Source organism: Rhinolophus ferrumequinum, chromosome 15, assembly GCF_004115265.2.
Source record: "Rhinolophus ferrumequinum isolate MPI-CBG mRhiFer1 chromosome 15, mRhiFer1_v1.p, whole genome shotgun sequence".
NCBI classification, from domain to species: domain Eukaryota; kingdom Metazoa; phylum Chordata; class Mammalia; order Chiroptera; family Rhinolophidae; genus Rhinolophus; species Rhinolophus ferrumequinum.
The window spans coordinates 162722-180763 of record NC_046298.1 but is presented as its reverse complement, the minus strand read 5'-3'; the positions used below and the strand labels follow the sequence as shown (position 1 = coordinate 180763).

The 18042-nt window shown below is 53.1% G+C and overlaps 2 protein-coding genes across 2 annotated transcripts in view; one reads left to right on the top strand and one right to left on the bottom strand.

Moving 5' to 3' along the window:
* Positions 1 to 71: 71 nt before the first annotated feature.
* On the top strand, positions 72 to 14015 carry ZNF276 (zinc finger protein 276). The gene is made up of 11 exons (XM_033128972.1): positions 72 to 536; positions 4529 to 4841; positions 5026 to 5072; positions 5165 to 5611; positions 6574 to 6652; positions 7682 to 7765; positions 11385 to 11495; positions 11557 to 11632; positions 11744 to 11861; positions 13387 to 13486; positions 13556 to 14015. The coding sequence occupies exons 1-11, from the start codon at positions 320 to 322 to the stop codon at positions 13794 to 13796; spliced, it is 1833 nt and encodes a 610-aa protein (XP_032984863.1). The 5' UTR covers positions 72 to 319; the 3' UTR covers positions 13797 to 14015.
* The window catches only part of FANCA (FA complementation group A), a 39519-nt gene continuing 35469 nt past the window's right edge, over positions 13993 to 18042 (bottom strand). Inside the window, exons 36-43 of the mRNA XM_033128968.1 lie at positions 17926 to 18035; positions 16889 to 17021; positions 15595 to 15657; positions 15121 to 15223; positions 14779 to 14854; positions 14527 to 14683; positions 14315 to 14407; positions 13993 to 14130 (exon numbers count right to left, since the gene is read on the bottom strand). Coding sequence (XP_032984859.1) covers positions 14059 to 14130; positions 14315 to 14407; positions 14527 to 14683; positions 14779 to 14854; positions 15121 to 15223; positions 15595 to 15657; positions 16889 to 17021; positions 17926 to 18035 — 807 coding nt within the window. The 3' untranslated portion in view covers positions 13993 to 14058. The remainder of the gene's footprint in view (positions 14131 to 14314; positions 14408 to 14526; positions 14684 to 14778; positions 14855 to 15120; positions 15224 to 15594; positions 15658 to 16888; positions 17022 to 17925; positions 18036 to 18042) is intronic.

Below are 18042 nucleotides of genomic sequence, written 5' to 3'. Positions count from 1 at the left end.
CCTTCCATCGCCCCGCCCCCTTCACTCCGCCCCTTGCCTTTCTTACCCGGCCCCTCCTCTCCTTGCTCTGCTCCGCTCCGCTTCCAGGGAGCCGAGCGAAGCCGAACGGCGGAGTCGGGCGGCAACGAGCGAGCACAGTCCAGCGGAGCAGACGAGAGCTCCGGGCTTGGCAGGACCGAGCTGGACCAAACAGCCGGGCCCAACGAGCCGAGCGCGGCCGAGCGAGACCGAGCAAGGCCGATCAGAGCCGAACGGAGCGGGGCCGAGCCGAGCCGGGTGGGAGCAAGGCCGAGCGGGGCGGAGCGCCGGGGCCGCCGCCATGAAACGCGACCGGCTCGGGCGCTTCCTGTCGCCTGTGGCGGCGGGGCAGCGCGGGGGCTCGGGCGCCGGCGGCTTTGGCGGCGGCCGGGCCCGGGGCCGCCCCGTCCGCAGTGGGTCCAGCATGGATGAGGCGGCGGCCTTGGTGTCGGCGCGGCTGGGTTGGGGAGCGGCGCGGGCCTGCGGGGACGCGGGCGAGGACGGCGCCAACGAGGCAGGTGGGTCCGGCCGGCCCCCAGTGACCACGTCCCCCTAAGTGACCACGTCCCCCTAAGTGACCACGTCCCCAGGGCCTCTCTCCCTCGGCGACCTTGGGCCACTAGGAAGGCAAGCGAGGCCTCCCTGGTGTCCGTCACCCGCGCGGGCTGATGTTTCGCAAGACAGCTGACCCTGCCGCCTCTGAGCACGTTAAGTAATTAGTGCTCAAGTTTTGCAGTCGGACAGCCTGAATTTTAACCCAGGTTTTGCACTGTGCTCTGCAGCCTTGAGATAATAGCTTAACCTCCCTGATCCTCAGCCGCCCGTTGGTTAAAACAGGAGGGTTAAGTGTGAGAGTGCCTAGTCCCCGCCTGGCAGCGGGTATGAGCCGGATCCTGCACTCCGCCTCCCCGGGTGCTTTGGCCGCTCAACTCCACCCCGCTCTCCTTTAATCCTCCTGGGGGCGCAGAGGGGCGCTGTCATCAGTACGTTTGGCAGCCAAGAGACCCAGAGAGGTGGAGAGCGTGGACACTGCCCCTTCACTTCTGGTCTCAGGAGCTCCGTGCAAGGGAATGAAGTTTCCCCTTTGCTTCCAAACTTACATCGTTGTGGTGGCATTTATTCAAACAATTTTTAGAGTTTTTTTCAAAAAGTTTTTACTGAGCTATAATTGATATATTACATTATATTGGTTTCAGGCATACAACATAATGATTCAGTATTCACCACAGTAAGCCTAGTTAACCACACATATTAATAGTCACCACACACATTAATAGTTACAGAATGTTTTGCCTGTAATGAAAACTTTAAAGGTATACTCTCAGAAACTTTTAAAAATTATTATTAGTGTCAGGTGTACAAAACAACATAATGATTATGCATTTACACTCCTCACAAAGTGATAACCCCAAGCAGTCTGCTACCCCTCTGACATTGTACATAGCTTTTACAGTACCATTGACTGTATTCCCTGTGATGTACTTTACGTTCTATGACTGTATTTTTAAAATTATAGTTGATATTCAATATTTTATATTAATTTCAGGTGTACAGCACAGTGGTTAGGCATTTATATAACTTAAGTGATCCAATAAGTCCAGTACCCACCTGACACCATGCATCCTTTTTACATTGTTCACTGTATTCCCCAAACTGTGTTTCCCTGTGACTGTTCCGTAACTACCAATGTGTACTTCTTCTTTTTTTTTAATTTATTGGGGTGACAGTTGTTAGTAAAATTACATAGATTTCAGGTGTACAATTCTGTATTACATCATCTATAAATCCCAGTGTGGGTTCACCACCCAGAGTCAGTTCTCCTTACATCACCATATATTTGATCCCCCTTACCCTCATCTCCCACTCCCCACCCCCCCAATGTGTACTTCTTAATCCCTTCACCTTTCTCACCCAGCTCCCCAATCCCCGTCCCATCTGGCAACTATCAGTTTGTTCTCTGTGTCTATGAGTATTTCTGTTTTGTTTGTTTATTGGGTTCTTTAGATTCAAGTGAGATCATATGGTATTTGTCTTTCTCAAATTGACTTATTTGATTTAGCATAATATCCTCTAGGTACATCCACCTTGTTGCAAATGGTAAGATTTCATTCTTTTTTATGGCAGAGTAATATTCCATTGTATAAATGTATCACACTTTCTTTATCCATCGTCTATTGATGGGCATTTTAGTTGTTTCCATATCTTGGCTATTATGAATAGTGCTGCAGTAAACAGGGGTACATATATTTTTTCAAATTGGTGTTTTGGGTTTCTTTGGGTAGATACCCAGGAGGGAATTTCTGGATGATAAGGTAGTTCTAGTTTTAATTTTTTGAGGAAACTCCATACTGTTTTCCATAGTGGCTGTACCAATTTGCAATCCCACCAACAGTGCACGAAGGTTTCCTTCCTTTTCTCCACATCCTCGCCAACACTTGTGGTTTGTTGATTTATTAATGATGGCCATTCCGACAGGAATGAGGTGGTATCCCATTGTGGTTTTTATTTGCTTTTCTCTGGTGTTTAGTGACATTGAGCATCTTTTCATATATCTATTGGCCAGCTGTACATCACCTTTGGAGAAATGTCTATTCAGATCCTCTGTCCATTTTTTAAGTGTGAATTGTTTTTTTGGTGTTGAGTTGTATGAGTTTTTTTTGGATAGTAACCTTACCAGATGTATCATTGGTAAATATCTTCACCCATTCAGTAGGATGTCTTTTTGTTTCGTTGATAGTTTCCTTTGCTGTGAAAAAACTTTTTTGTGGGATGTGGTCCCATTTGTTTCTTTTTTCTTTTGTTTCCCTTTCCTGAGTGGATATATCAGTAAAAATATTACTAAGAGTAATGTCTGCAAATTTACTTCCTATATTTTCTTCTATGGGTTTTATGATTTCGGGTCTTACATTTAAGTCTTTAATCCATTTTGTTTATTCGTATATATGACATAAGAAGGTGGTTCAGTTTTCATTTTTTTTGCATGTATCTGTCCACTTTTCTGTATCTGTCCATTTATTGAGTAGACTGTCTTTACCCCAGTGTAAATTTTTGCTTCCTTTGTCATAGATTAAATGACCACATAGGCATGGATTTATTTTGGGGCTCTCTATTCTATTCCATTGATCTATGTATCTGTTTTTATGCCAATACGATGCTATTTCAATTACTATGGCTTTATAATGTAATTTGATATCTGGTAGTGTGATACCTCCCACTTTGTTCTTCTTTCTCAGGATTGCCGTGGCTATTCGGAGTCTTTTATGGTTCCACATAAATTTTAGGGTTATTTGTTCTAATTCTGTGAAAAATGCCACTAGTATTTTGATAGGGATTGCATTGAATCTATAGATTACTTAGGGTAGTGTGGACATTTTAACTATATTAACTCTTCCTTTTCATGAACATAGTATATGTTTCCATTTATTTGTATCTTCTTCAATTTCTCTTTTCAATGTCTTACAATTTTATGAGTACGTCTTTTACTTACTTGATTAAATTTATTCCTAAGTATTTTTTGATGCAATTATAAATAAGATTGTTTTCTTAATTTCTCTTTCTGACAGTTTGTTATTGGTGTATAAAAATGCAACCAATTTCTGAATATTAATTTTGTATCTTCCTACTTTACTAAATTCATTTAACAGCTATAATAGATTTTTGTGTGGAATCTTTGGGGTTCTGTATATAGATTATGTCATCTGCAAATAATGACAATTTTACTTTTATCTTTCCCATTTGGATACCTTTTATTTCTTTTCTTGTCTGATTGTTGTGGCGAGGACTTCCAGCACTATGTTGAATAGAAGTGGTGAAAGTGGATCTCCTCCTCTTGTTTCTGATCTGAGAGGAAAGTTTTTATCTTTTCACCACTGAGTATGATGTTAGCTGAGGGTTTGTCATATATGGCCTTTATTATGTTGAGGTATGTTCCCTCTGTTCCCACTTTGTTGAGAGTTTTTATCATGAATCGATGTTGAACTTTGTCAAATACATTTTCTGCATCTAGTGAGATGATCGAATGATTTTTACCCGTATTGTTAACGTGGGAAATCACACTCATTGATTTGCATATGTTTAGCCATGGTTGCATCCCTGGAATAACTCCCACTGGAGCTCAGTGGTATGCATCGTTGAATTTGGTTTGCTAATGTTTTATTGAGGATTTTTGCATTTACGTTCATCAGGATATGGCCTGTAATTCTCTTTTCTTATAGTGTCCTTGTCTGGTTTTGGTCTCAGGGTAACGATGGCCTTGTTGTGGAGGTGTTTAGAAGTCTTTAAACACCACCTCCCTCCCCCCGCACTGGCCATCTCTTCCAAAGGCTGTGTGTCCAGCAGGGAGACCAGAGCCAGAACCCCGCCTTTGGCCGGGACACAGGCTTGTGTTGGGGGCATGTGGGGAGGCTGGTGGAGCGTGGGCCTTACTTCCCCTAGGCCGTCATTTGCCTCCTGGGAGCCTGTGCAGCAATCAGCCTCACAGGCTGACCTCATATCTCCTGTGTTTGCCCAGGAGCAGGCCGGGCTCTTGCCATGGGGCATTGTCGCCTGTGCCATGGGAAGTTCTCCTCGCGGAGTCTGCGTAGCATCTCCGGCAGGGCACCTGGGGGGCGCTCAGACAGACCGCCGCCAGGGGCGCCAGGGGAGCGTGTCTTCGCCCGCGACTTCCAGCGCCTGTTGGGGGTGGTCATCCACCAGGACCCAGCTCTGTCTCAGTTTGTGTGTAAGAACTGCCACGCTCAGTTCTACCAGTGCCATGGCCTCCTCAGGTCCTTCTTGCAGAGAGTCAACGTTTCCCCGTCGGGCCAGCATAAGCCTGGCACGAGGTGGGTGCTCCCTCCTTCGTTCATTTGGGAGGTATTCAGGGGCTGTTCTAGGCATAGAGATGAGGGCCAGGAATGGCTGAGTGTACAGAGCCGGCCACTGGGAGAGAGGGGTCAGCCCACATGTGTGGATAGCCAACCCTGTTTGCTGCCTGGCCCTGCTCATGGCCACGCTGACCCTTTGCAGGGTTGGTGCCCAGCCCCCAACAGGGGCCGAGGACGGAACGTGTCTGGGTAAGTGCGCCCCCGCCTCGTGTTGTGGGTGGTGCGTGGGCGGGCTTGCTGGGGGCTGACCCGCCACGGGGTTGACGTCTGCCTTTCCTCAGTGGACCTGATCCCTTCCAGCCCTCAAGGCCTACGCGGCCTGGTGGGGTGGGTGCACGGACACGCAGCCAGCTGCGGGGCCCTACCCAGCCTGCAGAGGACGCTGTCCTCCGAGTACTGCGGTGTCATCCAGGCCGTGTGGGGCTGTGACCAAGGCCACAACTACACCGTGGATACTGACTCCAGCTGTGGAGCTCTGTTGCTGGACAGCGCATTGGCGGCCAAGTGGACGTGGGACAAGGAAATGGTCCCACGGCTGACACAGCACCGGGGCTGCGACCCCACTGGGGCTGCCCCGCAGAACTCCCAGGGCAGAGCGACCACCGCCCGGGCTGAGACCCAGACGCTGCCCAGCACAGACGCGGCCCAGCCTCCTGCGGATGGCAGCCCTGTTGGGCCTTTGCCGGGCCCCCTGCCTCAGCCAAGCCTCCCCCCGAGTGGGGCCCCAGGTAGGAGCTCCCCTGGCCCGGAAGACCGGGCTCGGCCCGAACCAGGTGGCAGGAAGTGGATGTCTGCACTGTTGGGGGCAGTAGCAGCGGTGTCGTGTGCAGAGGCTGGGGGAGATGACAGGAGCCGGCTCAGTGCCGCCTCCCGGGCAGGCTGAGAACCCTGCTCCCCAGTTTCGGTAACGGCACGCCCCTCTGCTGTCGGGCCCAGGGGACCGAGGGAGAGAAGAATGGGGCCCTTGTTGTGGGGCGTGGGGGGTGAGGACAGCTGGTGCCTCTGAGGCTGTTTCGGGTCATTCCCTGGGCCTCAGCCAGCGCCCTGGTGACACCCCAGTAGGACCAGTGTGGCCGAGGGGAAACAGAGGGCCCTTGTTTGGGGCCGGGTCCCACAGCGCTGTGGGTGGGGTGCAGCTGTTCACCACGTCGGGTTCGGAGGGCCCGGCGCCCGCCTGCTCTGCCAGCCCCCCATGCACCTGCCTGGGCGCTGGGCGGCTCGGGGGCGCTTTCAGAACACGCAGCTCCCAGGACGGCCCGGGAGGTAGCGGCGCCCCTGCCGCCAGGAGGGCGGGGCCTGTTGGAGGGCTCTGAGCGGCGCCCGGCTTTGTAAACTGCACGCAGTGCTTTGAGGACGGTGCCTTTCTTAGATGTCCAGAAACATCCCTGAGGGCTGAGCCGTGCCACCCTGAAACGTCTGGACAGAGCCTCTGGGGAGGGGCCGGGCTGGCTTATGTCAACTGCCAGCTGGGGCTTCCAGTGCCCAGCGATGCCGGTGCCTGCGCTGGACGTTGGGGCGGCCCGGTGGGCGGGGCTGCGCTGTGGGGGGGGGTCCTTGCGGGGGGTGAAGTTTGAGGCTGGGGACCCCAGCCGCCCCCATAAGAAAGGCTGTGTGGCGACAGGCCATGCCTCCTTGCCGGGGCCCCTGGCTGTGCGCTGGTTTGGTGACAGCCACCTTCTTTGTTTCTTAGGGCAGTTGGGTGAGAAGCAGGTCCCATCTTCAACCTCGGATGATCGGGTAAAAGACGAGTTCAGTGACCTTTCTGAGGGGTGAGAGAAGAGTGGGTTTCAACAGCCTAAAATTTCTCCTTGGAATACCACATTCCGCCATCCCAGGGGCGTGCTGCCTATGTCCTGGCCTGGGGTGCCTCCAGGCTTCTCGGTCCCAACGGGGCCCCCTGGGTCCCAGAGGGTGCCCCGCCCTGAGCAGCTGTGGGGGAGCGCCGGGGCCAGTCTCCTCCTTCAAGCCTTCAGCTGTGTGCTGACCCCACATGAGCCTAGAGAACAGGAAGCCTGCCTCCGGCGCTTTTTCCTGACATGTGTGACTTGGGGCTGTCTGCTGCCGGGCCACCTGCTGCCTCTGACCGAGGAACCACTCACACCAGTCTAGCCGACCCCATAAGCTGTGGCTGGAATGCAGTGGCGTCCCCCCGCCCCCACCCCAATCCATGCAAGGACATGGTTTTTAGTGCCGCTCTCATGGGGTGCCAATTACCGTGTGCATGTGCAGACACACCCCTCGGACCAGGAGGGGCCAGTGGCTGCCCTGCAGGCCGCCAGCCAGCTTCGAGCCTTTCTCTGGACGGGTGGCGGCCTGCAGGGGAAGGCCATGGCGTGCCAGCCTGGCTGCTGCCCAGCCTGGTGAACAGCGGTTCATACTTCAGTGTGAAGGGTACAGAGCTCTTTCTGGCCTTTATGACCTTTGAAATGGCTGACAGCTCAACAGGCGCCCAGCTACGGGGTGGGATGACATCTGAACCTCTGCTCACTCAGCCCACCTCCTGGGAGGGTCTTCACACTCGGCCTGGGGCCCCCACACAGGCTCCTTCAGAGTTTGGGGTCCCGGTGTGAGGAGTGTGTGGCTTACGGGGGATGTCAGCTTGTTGGACTTCAGTGACCCTGGCTTGTCCTTTCTGCTAGGAGACGGGCTCAGACATTTGGGGGTTTCAGGTTTCTTACGACCTTTTCAGGAGAACTAAAACGTGGACTCTGGGGATCGTATGTTGTCTGCAGACAGGAAGTCGCCTTGGATCTGCCACTCAGCCCAGGACTCTGCTGAAGTGTTGTCTTCTTCCCTAGAGACTTCGTGAGTGAAGACGACAGTGACAAGAAGCAGAGCACCCCGTCCTCAGACGAGTCCTTTGAACCTTTCCCGGAAAAGAAGTAAGGGGGGCAGTCTTGCTGCACGTGCACAGACTTGGGGGTGGTGTCCCTCGGGAACCTGGCCTGTACTGGCCCCCACTCAGCACACGCCTTTTGCGTCATCCTGCCAAGCCTGGTGCAGAGTGGCTTCTTCTCAGGTTAGCTCTGGGACCTGGCCTCAGTATCACTCCGTGAGGTGGCAGACAGCCCTGTGAGGATGGCAGGAGCCCTGTGGGCATGACCCTGCCTCACTCTGGGAGTTCTTTGCCTTCCTCATGCCCATCCTGTCCCCAGCCCGGTGTCTACCATGTCAACCTGACTTTCTGTAGGAACCCCCACCCTGCCTTCTGCCTGCTCTGTGTGCCGAGGTCTTTGGGGACTTGGAGACCCAGCTCTGCAGTTGCTCTTAGCTCTCTGTCTCTGCCACCGATTTCTATGCCACTTCCTTGTTGAGTCACTTCTATCGCTGTGTCTGAACCTTCCTTTTTCAGGGATTTGTTTTGTCTCCAGTTAGAACACAGGGTCCTGGCAAGTGGATTCTGACTTGTGCCACTTTCCTCCCAAGCCTGTGCCCAAGTACCCAAAACCTTGCAATAATTAGTCCATACCTAACCTGGGCACCGTCCTTGAGCACCATACCATCAGGCAAGAGAACACAAAGCAAAGCCTGAGAAGCAGACACGACTCTCTTTTTCCTTTAAGTTCTGACACGGGTCACGGAGAAATAGGAGATCAAACTCAGGATGCTGGCACGGCCCTCCCATATCTGCAGGGACCCCAGCCCCACACCCTCCAAGGACTCACCCTAGAAACCCAGGGCTCCCTCAAGCATGTGGCCTCGTGTGGGAATCAGACAGCAAATCAATGGTCCCAGTGCGGCTGACGGGGCGCCTGTGCCACACAGGAGAGGGCACAGACCAGCGAGGAGGGGACATGTGGCCAGGTCTCAAAGAACGGTGGTAAAGAGACAGGAGAGGAGAGGCCTGTACACTCATCAAAAAGGTTCTTTAGATACAGTCTTCAAGGAGGAGGACAATTGTTTATAATCTCTTTCTTAAACTGGGTAAGATACACGTTGAAGTGCACAGCTCAGAGGCATCAGGCACATTCACACTTGTGCACCCCCCACCACTTCCCAAACCTCCTCATCCCAGACGCAAACTACCGTTAAGCAGTGACGTCCCCGTCCCCTGCCCCCATTCCCCGACAACCTCTAGTCTGAGGACCCAGTTTAGGGACCTCATAGAAGTGGACTCGTAGAGTATCTGTCCTTTGGTGACTGGCTTCTTTCACTCAGCCTGGTTTTCCATCATCCATGCTGTAACATGTATCAGAACTTGACTGCTTTCTGTGGCTGAAGAACATTCTATTGTGTGGACAGAGCATGTTTTGTTGATCCATTCATCTGTCGTTTTGGGTCGTTTCCACCTTTTGGTTTTCGTGCATAATGCTCAGAATGCTGGTGTACGACTATCTGTTTGAGTCCCTGCTTTCAACTCTTTGGGTCTGTACCCAGCAGTAGGGCGACTGGGTCACACGGTAAGTCTGTGTTGGACTGAGGAACTGCGCCCTTTCCCACAGCGGCCGCACTGTCCTGTTCCCACCAGCAGTGCACAGGCTTCCGGTTTCTCCATGTCCTCCCCACACTGTCACTGTCTGTGTTTTCAGTCACCCAGTGGGGGTGAGGCAGTCTCATCGAGGTTGATTTGCATTTCACTAATGACTGGTGATGCTGAGCACCTTCTCACGTGCTCACATCTTCTTTGGAGAAATGTCTTTCAAGTCCTTTGCCCGTTTTTTAATTGGGTTGTTTGTCTTTTCACTATTGAGTCATAGGATACATTTTCTCCTATTCAGTGGGTTATCACTCTCTTGACAGTGGCTTTTGGTGCACAGAATTTTTAATTTTGAAGTCTAATTTACCTATTTTTTACTTATTTTTTCATAATTAAGAAACCATTGTCAGATCCAAGATCACAAAGATTTACCCCTGTGTTTTCTTCTAAGAGTTTTGCAGTTTCAGCTGCTACATTTAGGCCTTTTATCTATTTGCATTAACTTTTGTATGTGGTGTACGTTCAGGATCCAACGTCACTCTTCTGTCCCAGCACCTTTTATTGGACTGTCCTTTGTCCACTGAATGGTCTTCACCCGTGTCAAAAGTCACTTGATTGTACTTGGGAGGGTTTATTTATTTCTGTTCTCTCAATTCTGTTCAACTGGTCTGCATGCTTGTCTTTATGCTAGCATCACACCGTTTTGATGACTGTAGCTTTGTAGTAAATTTTGGAAGCAGGTCGTGTGAGGCCTCCAGCATTGCTTTTCGGAATTGTTCAGCGTCCCTTGAGATTCCACTTGAAATTTAGGATTTTTTTTTTCTATTTCTGCAAAAAACACCATTGGGATTTCGATAGGGAATGACTGTAGATTGCTTTGGGGAAAGCATTGCCAGATTAACAATATGAAGTCTTCTAATCCATGAACGCGGCATGTCTTTCTGTTTAAGTCTTTAATTTCTTTCATCAGTGTCTTGCAGTTTTCAGTGTACAAGTCTTTCATCTCTTTGGTTAAGTTTATTCCTAAGTATTTTATTCTATTTGATGGTATTGCCAATGAATTGTTTCCTTAATTTCCTTTTTGGATTGTTCATTGTTAGCATATAGAAATAGAACTGGTTTGTGTGTGTTGAATTTGTACCCTGTAACTTTGCTGAATTTGTTTATTTTGTGTATGGATTCTTTAGGGTTTTCTACATATAAGATCATGTCATCTGTGAAGAGAGGTAATTTTCCTTCCTTTCTAATTGAGATGGCTTTTTTTCCTTGACTAGTTTTTCTGGCTGGGATACCCAGTACTATTTTGAATAGCAGCGATGAAAATGGGCATCTTTGTCTTGTTCCTGATCTCAGAGGGAAGATTTCAGTCTCTAACCGTTGAAGATGAGGTCAGCTGTGGGCTTGTCCTAGGTGGCCCTAGATGCTCCCTTCTGTTCCTGACAGATTTCCTTAAATGTCTGGGTCCAAAAAGGAAAAAAGAATATGTGCATGTCTGTTTAAATCTCCGCTGGACACTACAGGAGGAAGTTGCTTCATCTGGGCTGGTGCCTACCATGCACAGCCCCACACTGCTGGAGGGCACGGTCTCCACTGCCCACTGTGGCCCCCACAGCAGGGCTGAGGCAGGGGGTTGGCAGCGCTTTGAGACAGCACCTCTCCCCTCAGGGCTTCCCTGGGAGCTGAGTCTCCCACTGGGTTCCGAGCTCCCTTACTGCTGTGTCTGATCTTTTCTAGCTCAATCGTTGTTTTGGGAGGAGGGACTGACCCCTCAAGCTTCCCTCCTCTACCGTTTCCCAGAATCTCCAAACAGTGTTAGGTTATGTCTGGAATGGGGAGTGAGACTTCCAGCCTGAACCCCTCCTCGCGCAGTTGCTGTGTCCTCGTCCCTGCACCGGGCCCTCCCAAGAGCCGCCCTGGCTGAGGTCCGTATCAGGCCCCGTTAGCATGGAGGCAGAAGGGTAGCCGCGGAAGCTTGAGAAAAACCCTGCCTCATACTCGAGGGGAGAGCGTGAAGAAAATGACTACAGTGGATGGAGGTCAGAAATGTTCCTGCATCTGATTTCGCCTTTTTTTCTTTCTTTCAGGGTCTCTGCTAAGAAGAGTGAAGGCAAAGAGGCCAAGAAGTCTGAAGAACCAAAACTGCGGAAGAAGCCAGGACCGAAGCCCGGCTGGAAGGCCAAGCTGCGCTGCGAGAGGTGAGGCGGGGGGCGGGGCTCACTGCCGGGGCGGCAGCTCCACGCACGTGCTCTGTTGCAGGGAGGAGCTGCCCACCATCTACAAGTGTCCCCACCAGGGCTGCACGGCGGTGTACCGAGGGGCCGATGGCATGAAGGTGAGGCCACTGAAGCAGCCTGGCGGGGTTCGTGGGGAGGGCGTTCCTTCCAGGGGCAGCCGCAGGTGCCATCAGGCCGAGCTGGGCGCTCAGGGTCACTGTCCCCCACAGAAGCACATAAAGGAGCACCACGAGGAGGTCCGCGAGAGGCCCTGTCCCCACCCGGGCTGCAACAAGGTGTTCATGGTCGACCGCTACCTGCAGCGCCATGTGAAGCTCATCCACACAGGTGTGTGCCGCCCGACTGGGCAGGCCTCCAGGCTGCATCCTGGTGCCTCCTGCATCCCTGCTGTCCAGTGCGGCCCGTCAGCTCAACTGGTCAGAGTGTGGAGTGGCCACAGATATGTCCCATTGCTTTTCTGGGAGTTTATCGTGCTGGGATTTCATCATCGCTTTACGTAAATGACGTGCCTTTTGGCTTAGAGAAGTAACCACGTGCTTTGTTGGAATGGTGACAGTAAGAAAGCACGAAAGTACACTGCCACCGTCAGCACTTGAGGGGGACTTCTTTGCACACACGTTTCAATCCCAGGCTTAGAGATTCATCACAAGTTCATGATTTCCCTCGTTTTAATGGCACGATCCACACATGTCAGAAAACAGCACCACACACACAGCTGCCGCGTGTGCAGCCGCCCTCCCTAATCAGCTCCCTCTTCAAAAGGCACATCTGGGGCAGCTGGATGGCTCAGTTGGTTGGAGCACAAGCTCCTAACAGGGTAGCCAGTTTGATTCCCACATGGGCCAGTGAGCTGCGCCCTCCACAACTAGATTGAAGACAATGAGCTGCCGGAGGAGCGGCCAGATGGCTCAGTTGGTTGGAGCGTGAGCTCTCAACAACAAGGCTGCAGGTTCCATTCCCGCATGGGATGGTGGGCTGCGCCCCCTGCAACTAAGATTGAAATTGGAAACTGGACTGGGAGCTGAGTTGCGCCCTCCACAACTAGATTGAAGGACAACTTGGAGCTGATGGGCCCTGAAAGAAAACACACTTCCCCACTTTAAAAAAACACAACCAAAAACAGCACATCTGTTATACTGCATTTATTTTCAAACAACAGTTTTGCTCATTTTTGATCTGTGTAAAAGCAATTAGTATTTTCATTCAGATTTGTCCACTTTATTGCTGGGTCACATTTACTTGTTGGTTTCACAGTGACACCATCTTCCTGTGTCTTGCTCTAAGCATTCTTGTCTGTGCTGTGTCTCCTGACACAACAATTCTCTTTGGTGGGGCCTTCAGACTGGGTCTCAGTGCAGACACCAGTGCTCACAAACGCTAGATGTTTTCAAAACACAACAGATGACAGGCAGTAAGCTCTCGGCTGGGCTGCATCTCCTCAAGGGGCAGCCGATCGGGTGTGGTTCCGTATTCACAGGTGGGATGTGCGGGAAGCTGCCCAGGTGCACGGAATCACTGGTCGAGTTTGACCAGTGAATTTTTGTAAGAAACTGATTTCCAAAGGAGGTCCCACATGGTGGGTCCTACATGCGGGTAACTTCTCCAGTGGCAGTAGTTGTGGTCACTGGTCTGACAGAACTTACTGAATGGGCGTCCTGGTACAGAAATGGTCTTCTGGCTTCTGTGTGAAGGCCTAGCCAGGCAGCACCGTCAATCCGGTCGGCGGGCTCGGCCTTGTCCTTCACCGAATACCATTAAGTAGTGAGGTCCCTGCTTGGGCAGGGAGCAGGCTGCCGCGCTGCTGGGAGGGTGGGTGTTTTCGGGGTGCTCATCCCGTGTCCTCTTCCCTCAGAGGTGCGGAACTACATCTGTGATGAGTGTGGACAGACCTTCAAGCAGCGGAAGCACCTTCTCGTACACCAGATGCGCCACTCGGGGGCGAAGCCGCTGCAGTAAGTGCACCCGGGGCCCCTGGCATCATGCTAGGGCCGTGCCCTCGCTCACCTGCCCATGTCCCCCAGGTGTGAGGTCTGTGGGTTCCAGTGCCGGCAGCGGGCGTCCCTCAAGTACCATATGACCAAACACAAGGCCGAGACCGAGCTGGACTTCGCATGTGACCAGTGTGGCCGGCGGTTCGAGAAGGCTCACAACCGCAATGTGCACATGTCCATGGTCCACCCGCTGACGCAGGCGCAGGACAAGACGCTGCCGCTGCCGCCCGGGACCGCAGACGGGCGGGCGGTGAAGCCCGAGCCCACCTGACCCCGCTGGGCGCCCACACGGGGAGGGCTCGCCTTTCCGCCTCCATCTGGGACCAGAGTTTATTTTCCTACAAACTGCACGGCTTGGGGCCAGGCGCCATTTTAAATGACTGATCCTCTTTCCCACTAAAGCAGTCAGGATTTGTAGCCCATCTTCGTGCAGAAAGGGCGGCAGGGGTGCGCCTAATAAATTATTCAGAGGAGCAGGCTGTGCACTGCGCAGGCGCCGAGTCACAGGAGGCGGGTCTCCTGGGAGAGGCCAGTCAGGCGTAGCCTGCTGCCCGCAGGAGGGTGGCTCTCAATTCTGGGTCACGGTCCCCATGAGTGGCCAGCAGCTGCAAGGGAACACGGTGCTCAGCACCGACCCCGCCACCAGTGGCGAGGGCAAGGCAAGGCAGCCCTGGCAGCCGCAATGCCCAGTGCTAGACGCCGGCATCCTCGTTTTACCTAAGATGTGGGACCTCTGCATTTAAAGAGCAATTCAGGTTTAAAAGGGAGAGGTGAACGTCTGGGACTTACCTCTGCCATGTTGGAGAGGCTCTTTCTCGGGCACCGAGGTATCGACTGCAGCAGAAAAAGACGGGCTTTTGTTACCAGGCCCACAGGGTCATCCTAGAGGGGACAAGCCAGAGCATGGTCAGGGGGGCATGTGTGCGGAGGGGGGCTATCACTGGCCCCAGGCCCCAGACAGCTTGCCGCCTGGCTGAAGATGGCCCACCCCTGGCACCTGCCTGGCCCTGTAGCTCCTGGCTCCTGTCAGCCAGCACTGATAGCGCACTCGTGTCCCCAGCCACGAAGAGGCGCAGCAGCTGCAGGTACAGGTCCACAGCGACATGCAGGAAGGCGTCCTCCCGGATGAGGGCATCTCCATCGAAGTAGGGGAGGAGTCTGCAGGGAGAGCCCTCCCTCAGGTAAGTGCAGACAGTGCAGGCAGGTATGGGCCGCCTGCCCTCCTGGAGACCAATGCAGCCTGGGCCCCTTACCTGTAGAAGGCCACCGGCAGCAGGCTGATGAGCTGGTCGGGGACCAGGCGGAGGAGGACGCATCCTAGGCCAGCATCTGTAACCCGAGGATCTCGGTGTCTCCAGGGGACCTCATGTGCCTCGGGGCCAGGAGGGAGACCCACAAGTGACGGTGCTACAGCACCGGGGGTCCACCATGTTCTTTTGTTGTTTAAACAAGCTCACACCGCATTTGTCCTGACCAAAATGGGGTTCATATGCTTTGCCAGGAGATAACCCTTGGAAAGTTGCTTCTGAAGCAGATGGCTGGTAACCAAGAGAGACTCGGGCCACCCATGTGCTGTCAAGTGTCCATGGACTTACCCGTCTCTGTTAACTGGAAGAGCTGCAGCCAGGACGCTGTCCTCTTCTGCAGGCAGCCCAGGACTTTGGCACAAAGATCTAAGGCCCGCGGGGCGTCCACAGCCTGTGGCCCACACGAGGGGGGAGTGACTCAGACAGCAGGTGTCTGGGTTCAGAGCTGGGCACATGTCGGGCAGAGGGATGCCCCCCCCCAACAGTCATCACGGACGGTAGCCTTTCCTGTCTCAGTGGTGACGACTTATAGAAAGCGTCACCCTGGGGCCTCTGGATGGAGGGAGCTCAGGCAGGAGGTGGTGGCCAAGGACCCTTGGCGCCCAAGTTCAAAACAAAGGCCCATGGCCGAGGAATTCCCACTTCGGTGAACACAAGACTCCCCTGAGAAACCTTCAAAACAAAGGTTCCAGACACCCCTTGCCCTGCCCCGATCCTGAATAAAGTGGGGTGGCTGGGACCTGCAGTCCCAGACTGACTTACGTGTGGGGTCAGATGTGAAGACACGAGGCCCATCAGGGAAAAGAAAAACAGGAAAACCAATACCTGCAAACACCAACAGGGATCCTTACAACATGACGTCACCTGTGCTCTGCAGTAGTCCCCACCAAGCAGTGCTAAGTAAGGAATGCACACACTTGTCTATCAATGTTTATAGGTCTGGGGAGAAGTCTTTAAGCAGATCTCCTCAGAAAGACAAATTTCCCACCACTTTTAAACAGAATTTAATTAAGAATAAATTAGTACTGACTGGGTCATTTTATTCTTGTATTTCAATAACATGGAAAAGTGACAGAAGTAAGGAACTCAGGTCTCCCTGGCGTGTGAGTGCCCCAGCCACAGGGACGGCCACCTGTGCAATGATCTGCCAGCCCAGCCTCGCTCCCCGGCCTCCCGTCCAGAAGTGTTTGTAAAACCGTGGAGATAAACCCACAGGCAGTACTGACTCGGGGCAGGGACGCACCTCTCCAGGGCAGGGTGGGGACTCTGGGGACCCTGTCTCCTCACCACACCCAGGCCTGGAGGCTTTGGAGCCACTCACATACCTTCCAACAAAAAGAACCTGAAAACAAACTTGGAAAATTTTGTAGGTTTCTTCCTTTATAATTACTAATACCTTGGCTGGACAATTGATTTAGTTATCAGGCAGACACTTAATCTGCTGAGTAGACAGGTGGACCCTCATGTTTACAGAACCAGCAGCTTAGCTGGAGGAGAGGCTGGTGGGAGCGTCGTGGGGCTGATTCTCCTCCAACTCAGACAGACCACCCTCCTCTCTGGGCGAGGGGCTCTGTGCACCAAGCCTTGGGGGGCAGAGTCCAGCCTGGTCCCATGGCTCCCAGAAGGGACGGTTCAAGGTGTCCACCTGGAACTTTGAGCAGCCTTCTCTCCACCCCCTTTCCTCACATCTGCCCTGTCTCATACACACCTAACTGGGGGAGCATGTGAATTGAGGCTATGGGAATGGGGACACACAGGTTCCACTGGACAGCTGGCAGCCCTGCCCTGGGTTGTGGCGAGCGTAAAAATAGGCTAAATAAAAACATTTCAAACATGAAACGTAAGGTATTATTTTTGCCAGTAAACCTGAGAGTCAAAATCTTAGTAAACCTGTATGCCCAGTTAAGTTTTACTTCCAAATAATCACAACAACTGCCGACTTTCTGTCTGTCCTTGGCAAAGCTCAGCTTTTAGGTGAACCCTGAGGAATACCACTGCCCAGAACACTGACAATGAGCTTGCTAGAAAAGAGGAAAGAGGGAGACCCGCTCCTTGCCTCCTCCCTCAGGCTGCCCAGCTCCTCCAGGCCTCTGCTTTCGGTCCCGGCTCGTTGAACGGTGAAGTACAGCGCAGCAGCAGACACCCAGGCCAGGCCGGGTGCAGGGGGCGTGACGTCAGGGGAAATGAAGCTGCAAGGCAGAGACACATCGTCACGGAAGCCTCGAAACCTTGTCTCACCACGGAAAACCTAAGGTCCTTGTTCCCAGAACTGTCACAACATGGTCCCCGCCCACCTTCGGGCTGAGCAGCAGAAACAGAGCCCAAGCCTGTGTCATGGGCTCGCCCTTGGCTTAGGGTCCAGCTTCCCGTCTCATTAGGCACTCTCTGCCATGGACACAAGGAAGCAGGGGGGCCTGAGGGTGTTATGAACACTGCGGCCGTCACCGAGGGCGCGGCTTGGACCCTCGTGTGCCTGTGGTCGCCCTCCTGCTAACTCAGTCCCTGCTGACTGCACTGTGATGCTCAGAAAGGTTCTCTGGCAGGTTAAGAATGACTGGAGATTAATAATGGAATGTGTACAGTGAGCCTTAAGCATCTGCTCTGTCTTCGTACAGCCAGGGGTGCTGTGTGGGACTTGCTTTGTTTTCTGAGATTTTGAGCACCCTGACCCTGCAGGGAGACACCGGTGGGCAGCAGGGGTGCAAACTCGAGTCACAAAGATGGAAGGAGGCTTCATGGGGACTAGTGGTCCCTTCTGATGACCTCGGAGCACAGCAGTCCCATGGGGGGTGGTGGTGACCCAGATGGCGGGCCCAGGCCCACACCCAGCGCCTGCTCTGCAAGTGAGAGGAGACGGGAAGGCGGGCAGGACACCTAGGCAGGGCTGAACTCAATAACAAGGCTAGAATCAGTCTTTCCCAAAACCTCCAGCAAGTTTTCACTCGGACAGGAGCCCTGTGAGCTCAGCTGCTTCCTGCCCTTCACATGGGTCTTGCAGTCCTGCACACAAGGCCCCTCTCGTGCACCCCGAGATGTCTGTGCAGATGACCCAGGGCATGTCCTCCCTTCGTGAGTCTGGCTGCTGACACTTACCTCCTGGCAAACTGCTGAGCCTCTCGCAGCATCTGCAGCCCTCGGGGAGATGGGCCCGGGAAGCTCCTCCAGCGACAGTGGAGCTCAGGCTCCAGGCGTGGCCACCACAACTCCCCG